Genomic DNA, 7,292 nt, shown 5'->3' on the forward strand with positions numbered 1-7,292 from the left:
CATTTTTTTTTCCTCATCATCTCTTAGGATTGCTTTTCTTCTCCATTTGAAAATAGCTTGCCTAATGTGGGTGTACTGGTATCTGCCCATTTGTTCATTCCCCTTTCCAAGTAGCTGACACACCTGAAGTCTAAAGGAGGTTTGAGGCGATGAAACTCAACACAACATTCAAATCTACGACGGTAAACTGAGCACTGAGGTCTCACAAAGTTAGGTGTGATGACATTACCAGTTGCCACATCTTCCTTGTTTTGTCAACACTGTCACCAGGAAGAAAGTTTCAAAATAAGCCTAGAATTAGCCATTTGTCAAAAGTACCTGATTTTCCCCATCTAGAAGACTGCTACTAACATTTTGTATTAATGCAGTGCTTGATTTCTGAGATTATTCTGATGTGGTTCCTAACACATTTTTCAGATACAAAGAAGCTAAGAGAGTGCTTAGAGTTTCTCTTTTTTAAAGTAGCATGAAAAGAACATCTAGCTTGGCCACATCACAACTGACTTCTGCTAAGAACCCTGCTATTTGAAGGCATTTTATTCCTGCTACCAAACTTCCACCTTTTTTGATAGCATTAGAAGACTTACTAGATGTGGCATGTACGTATATCACAGCCTGAAACTGTCCTCTACATTATATGACAGTCTCACTGCTCAGATCATGTACAACCTTCTTTTGGCTTTGTGTGTCTTCCAAGAACGTAAAATTCCCACAGTTTCACAAGATGGGCTCAGCCACACCAACAGCTTGCTGCCACCAGAGAAGACAGTCCTGTTCCCACCCTCTCCTCCTGCACTACCCTTGTGGAGACTCAAACAAGACCTTTGGAGAAAAACCCAAGTGGAACAACCCAGGTACATCTTGCTGCGTTTTACTACTCATTTTATTTTGTTCAGCACAGTCAAACTGGTGCCCTATATAATTAAACCAATTTCTGTGCAGGGCTGATAAAAACCATCTTATGTCCCTCTGTGCCCATGCCAAAAAGAAAGGGCCCACACAAAGAAACAGAAAGCTATTGTAGCTGCTGTTCCTCCTGTTGCACCAGTGAGCCAGCGTTTTCTTCCTGTGAATCAGCTGCAGAGCTGGGTGTTGTATCTGTGGCTCTCCAAAAGACAGATCCAAAAACCAGACAGTGATGGCAACATACAAAGTTAGACCACCCTGCTTTAAATTTACAAAGGGGAACCTCAGAAAGAATTGTACCTGTCTGGTACCTCATCACCTTGATTTGGGAGGAACACACACAGAGATACTAGGTTTATTTCCTTGCTCATATGAAACATGAAAGTATGTAAACAAAAAGTGAAAAAAAAGTAAAATGTATTACTTTTTAAGCATTAACTGCATCACTACTGTATCTGCAAATGTATCTCAACATTTATAATTTTTCTTTTTCATTTGTGGCAGGGTTCTTCATAAAAAATAGGGAAAAGTGTTTATAAAAATTAAAGGTTCTCTTTCAAGAAAAAAACCCACTATGTTCAATAGACAAATTTATCACAGGTAAAAATGTTACAGAAATAAATTCAAAATTTAATATGTTTATTATTAAATTCCAAAAACCAATTAAGATGCGAGGACAGCCCATTGTTTGAAAGTGTCATTCACCTCATTTCAGAAGATCCTCATTTCCTCTTCTAAACTATGAAAGGTCTATGCTAGGTGTTTCACGTGCAAAAAGCCAGTGCACTGAAAAATTTCATCTTCAATGATTAAGAGGTTCGTACCCCTAAAAATATTAGGGCAACTGTCACAAGCAAGCAACAGTAACGCTTATCACTCATTGCATCTTTACTCAATTTTTTCAGTATTATAAACATAGTCCCCTAGATGCAGTTATTTTATCTTCTAGTTACGACATCACCACCAGATCTGTGGAAAGCAAAAGAATTTCCCTAACGTAAGCCAGCTCGATCTGTTCAGTAACACGCATTACATAAGAGTTCTCCAAAGACAATAAATACTACAGAAAATATGCTAGATAGAAGCTAGAGGTGTCATATCAAAGGTGTAGAATAAACAGTATTTGGGTTTTTATTTGCCAGTCACTATTGGGTTCAGTCCTGTGACAAGAAAGGAAGAAGGAAGAGATTTTTCTTTATGCACATTTCCTGTGTAGGTTGACTTTCATAAGTTTGAGACCTACAAAGATAACTTGACTTTGATTAAGTTTTTTAACCAGAGAACACTGTGAGAATGAAGAGTCAATGACAATGGAGTTAAGAGATATAGAAAATCAAGCCTTATCTGAGATAATGGTAAATCTATTCACAACATGCAGCATTATGCAGGCAAATGGATTGGAATAAAGTGTTTACAGTAGCAATTTTCAGCTCTTAACCCTATTTCTAAAAAGCATACACAACTTATATTCACACACCTTTTAAAAATCACAATTTCTTTATCCCTGTACAGAGCTGTACAAAAGCAGGCTGCCATCTCAGAGTCTTGCATCACATATCACTTACAAACCCCAGTGCTACAGTGGTATGGCAAGTTCAGTGACAGCTAAACTGGCATGCCTTTGGCTCCATCTGTCCCGGTTTGCTACCTACCCATTTTACCACTTACCTATCCAGCTCTGACCATCCCATAAGTCAAAGACTGATGACTACCTGACCCCAGACTGATAACCCAAAGCTTTAGTCAAGAAAGACTGGGGGGAGCGGTGACTTGATTATAATTCTTAAGCAGTTCAGCATGTAAGCCCTGCAGCCTTCAATGGGATTTCTGTGCCTAAATCACTCATATGCATGTGAAGTCTTCCTTCATGACTTGGTTATCTGGAAAATCACATTTCAGAGAAAAAAAAAAGGCAATCCTGAGCTTTAATACTTAGTTGCTCACCCACTTTTATGCACTGCAGAAAACGGCTGCATTTCTTTTTCTTTGTTTCAGTATAGATTCACAAAGCATCATTCAAATCACTTTTTCTGCAAACAAGCTGGACTAGGAGCAGACATTTCAGACAAGATAGTAATGTACAAATTAAAGTCAGATGGCAAAGAGCTAGAAGGTAAAAAGAATCAGGGGAATGATCACTGAAGAATTTTTATCATAATTTTCCTAAAGTTGATGCTTCAGTCCCCTTATCCAACAACAAGGAGAATAGGGGAAGAAAAAGAAAAAAATACAACAATAAGGAAACCACACAACTGAACTGAGTATTCCTGTAACGCACGTAAAATTTAAGACACGTTTACCAACAGGATTGCAGCATCCAAGTGACTAAGGAAAAAAAAGGAAGTAAAGCAAGACAACAAATGTTGGCTAATTTACTTCTGATGTCATATTCCTGCAGGGAAGCATGACAAATTCTTCCCCATCAATTAGTTGTCTTTTCGCCCTATGAAGAGAGGACAAAAAAGGAGGGGCAGAAAGCAATACCAATCACACATGCCGGCGGCAGAGTTACATAATGCTGATGTACCGCCTGCTCTTTGCTCACAGCGCTCACTTTGCTGCAATTCCAAGTACCAGCTTTTTAACAGTTGCCTGGTTTGAACATTTTTAAACTGCTTTTTAAATAAAACGCAGATGCATGAGAAAGATGATGATGCAGAATGAAGCTTTAGTGCTATTTCTGACAGAGATAAAAAACAAGAGAAGCTGAGAGTTAGCTTTATGATCAGACATTTTCTGTTTCATAAGAAGTCATAAAACTGGCTTCTTCCGCTGAAGCTCAAAACTAAATTGCCTGCCATTCTTAGAGTCTTTTAGTTTAACTTACTTGAAGAAACCACAAATAAAAACAGGCAGCAGCGAGATAGCTCCTTCAACTTCACTGAAGTGCTACTGTCATTGCCAGGAACAGAAATGCAAGTCAGTAATTCTTTTGATAATAATGTTCGCCCATAATGCTTTCTATTTAGAAGAAAACTTGCCCTGAATAGAGCAAAACAGATCAGTTAGAAGTCAAGGCAGAATGGGTACAATTTAAAAAAAAGTGTTTGCTATTATTCACGATGAAGGGAAGGAAAAAAAAGACATACGGTGAGCATAGCAAAACTGGTCAGACTTCATAAGCTTAGCAACAGGGAGTGGGGTGTTCACAAAACTAATGCGATATTAGCCACGTTAAGTCGTATTTCTCTTCTATATTTTGTCCTTAAAAATTAGGACACAACCATAAAATCTGCAATAATCTATTGCTTACTACCTATCATAGCCACCATGCAAGCAAATACATCATAACACTTAAGATCACATGCTTGAATAATCAGGTGCTAATTAAGTATATCTGCAATTGCCTCATTCCTTCCATTCTCTGACCCAACACAGGAAGTAAATAACATTACAAAAATCTCAACGTCTTGCAGTCAGATATAACAGAGAGAAGATAAAACACCACGCTCTTTCCTATGGGTCAGTAATCAGTAAGGGTCGTATTTTAAACTCTCGACTACATGAGAGACTAAGACAGCGCTTCCATTGCGACTTGCGACCAATTCAATGGAACTTAACATGCTGCAATTGAGAAAGCTTCAGAGAACACTTCCTAACAAAATTCAGTGACACATACTCACCACAAAGTTTAATATACACAGGGAACTGACTAGGCCAACTCCTGCCATCAAATATTAAATTAGCCCTTTTGGAAGGCCACACCAAAGAGCATTTACCCAAAGCTGGGCACCAGCACCATCACTGGAAGTTCCTAGTCAAACGTAACAAAAATATTACAAATTATCTCTTCATTCCATCTTACCGTCTTTTTTTCTACTCCTTTGAGTAATGGAATTAAAATTTCCCTTATATTTGTCTGAAGTTGAATAGCATATACTTTTTAAGGCCTTTTAAAACATACCGAGGTTACTTCAGGCCTCAGGGAAGCTAGTGTTTGCAGGCTCTTAAGAAAACGCTCTGCCAGCATTTTTGTTCTCCGTTGCAAAGAAGGAGGAATGACTTCTGACTTCAGGACTTCTGCTGATTCCAAGTTGTGATAGCGTGGCGCAGGAAAAGAAGTGTGCTGGAAAGCACTGCCCCGTAAAGCACTTGCCGACCCACTAGCATCCTAAAGGCATACGTCACTCCTGAGAAGTCACAGGGTGCTAGGTGTGTTCGCCAGATGTATGACAATCCTAGTCATCCAAGAACATACAGAAATTTCTGTAAGATTATCAAAATAAATATTACAAACCTATTCCAAGGGTTTTCCTATTACCTTTTTTTAGATCGTAACCTAGGAACAATTTGAACGTAAGTATCAGTACTTAGTTCTACATATGCACAGAAGTAAATGTGATTACTTCTGTGGACACAGTTTTCACTGCTCAAGCTGTAAAAAACAGTAAAATAAATAATTCAGGATTTATCTAGAAGATTGTAGTAGAAATCTGAATTACAGACAGTAGAAAAGATTTCAGACTATTTTCTATAGTATAACCTTACACACACAGCAAAGCCATGAAGTACAAGGAACTGAAGTATAGAGTTGAAGCTTTTGAGGAGACTGACTACACCTAAGTAATTTTTCCAATCGATAACCAGAAAAGCTCATAGATTTCAAGCATAATTGACATTAAGCTACTGACTGCAAGACTAATATAACTGATGTTAAAGTAATGACTGCAAGAAACAAACAGCACAAACAATTCAGGCAGAAGGAAAATCTTTGCAACCTAAACGATTATTTCTGCAGTGAAGTCTAGGAAGCCAAAACCGGACATTTAAATTGGACTCAGTGAACTGAAAAGTGCTGAAGCCTGATCTTTAGTAAGCGAGGGTGCTCATGTGTGGGTGCAGGTCTCTTTGTGCGAGCGCACACACACACAGAGGCCTGATGAAGGTCAGTCCTCGGCGTTGTACAGCCCCCTGCCACCTAATCTTCAGTAAACCAGCGCACACGTGTGTGTGTGCATACCCTGGCTTAAAGATGACAACACACATACACACATTACACTCTGCCCCTGTGCCAGACTGCTACGAACTATTAAACAGCTACGAACTATTAAAAACAAGAAGGTTTCCGAGCAGAAACGCCGCCTCGCTCCCAGACACGACCTGCCCGGAGATACCGAGCCCTACCCCTTCCCTAACCCCGCAGCGAGGCAGGTGTGAACCGCGGCCCTGCTTCCACTGCGCTCTCCGGAGCGGCCCGCCACCCCCCACCGGCGGGGGACGCACTCGGGAAAACCCACCGGCACCAACCGCCCCGGGGGAGCCGCAGGGAGGGGAAGGGGGGCGGGCAAAGGCGGCTTCCCGTGCAGGCCGGCCAGCCGCCCCCTCAGAGCCCGGGCGCCAGGGCTGCCGGCGGGTGCAGGGCGCCGCCCGGGCAAGGCCCGGCTGTCAGAGCCCCGCCGCCGCCGAGGCAGGGGAGGGGACGGGGCCGCGCTCGGGCCCGTACCGGCGCTGGAGAAAGGCCAGGGGGTCCCTGACAGACCCCGCGCGTGGGATCTGAGAACCGGGAGGGGGAAGGGCGCCCCAGCTGCTGTTGTTGCTGCTGCTGCTGCTGCTGCCGCCGCCGCCTCCGCCTCCCCCGCCCCAGCCCGACCCGAGGAAGTGGGGGGAAGCCAGCAGGGCCTCGCCGGGGCGGCACACTCACCACTTGGTAGCGGCTGGCGGGCTGGTGGTGATCCATCCTGGCCGCCCGTGGACACGCACAGGCGCGGCCGCAACTCCTCCGCCCGGCCCTGCGTCCTTCGGCCCTTCCCCCGCCCGCTCCACCAGAGCCGCCGCCGCCCCGGCCCTCCCCCGCTGCGGCCGCCCCCCGCCCACCCCGGCGGCGGAGCCGGCCCAGGCTCCGCCCTCCCCGCGTTACGTCCCCACCAGGGGAGGTGCCGGCAGAGTCACGCTGCGCGCACGGCGGCGGGGCGGGGCGCGGGGGAGTCACCGCCTCCTCGCTGTGACGCACCGCGACGCGCGTGGCCCCGCAGCCCAACACCCGCGCACGGCTGGGCGCTTATGCGCGGAGCAGCGGCCGGTGGGGGCGGGCGGCGGCGGCAGCAGCGATGTGGTTCGTGGGCCGGCGGGCGTGCGGCCTCGCTGGGTGCTGCCTGTGGGCAGGGCTGTGCTGCGCCGCCTTCCTCCCCCGCCTGCTGCCCTGGCGTCGCTCCTCTCCCCGTGTTTCCCTCGGGGCTGCTGAGCCCGCAGTCTGGCCTACGGCCTTCCGCCTGCGGGCATCGCCATCTCTGCCGCTGCTGAAGGCGCTGGGGGTTGCTGCCTCCTGTCGATCCACTGGGCCGAGGGCTGTTAGAGGCCCTGGCCATGCTGCAGGCCTGCACGTTGTGCTGTGCTGAGCCCGCTGGCCGTGCTGGCAGCAATCCTCGGACTCTTCCCAGCTGGCGTAC

General features: G+C 45.5%; 1 protein-coding gene across 1 annotated transcript in view; it reads right to left on the bottom strand.

Moving 5' to 3' along the window:
- NDFIP2 (Nedd4 family interacting protein 2) overlaps positions 1 to 6,686 on the bottom strand; it is a 50,132-nt gene extending 43,446 nt beyond the window's left edge. The window contains exon 1 of the mRNA XM_068422967.1: positions 6,548 to 6,686. Within this exon, the coding sequence (XP_068279068.1) occupies positions 6,548 to 6,583 (36 nt within the window). The 5' untranslated portion in view covers positions 6,584 to 6,686. The remainder of the gene's footprint in view (positions 1 to 6,547) is intronic.
- Between the last annotated feature and the right edge of the window lie 606 nt (positions 6,687 to 7,292).

This window comes from Nyctibius grandis, chromosome 2 (genome assembly GCF_013368605.1).
Source record: "Nyctibius grandis isolate bNycGra1 chromosome 2, bNycGra1.pri, whole genome shotgun sequence".
Classification (NCBI taxonomy): Eukaryota; Metazoa; Chordata; class Aves; order Nyctibiiformes; family Nyctibiidae; genus Nyctibius; species Nyctibius grandis.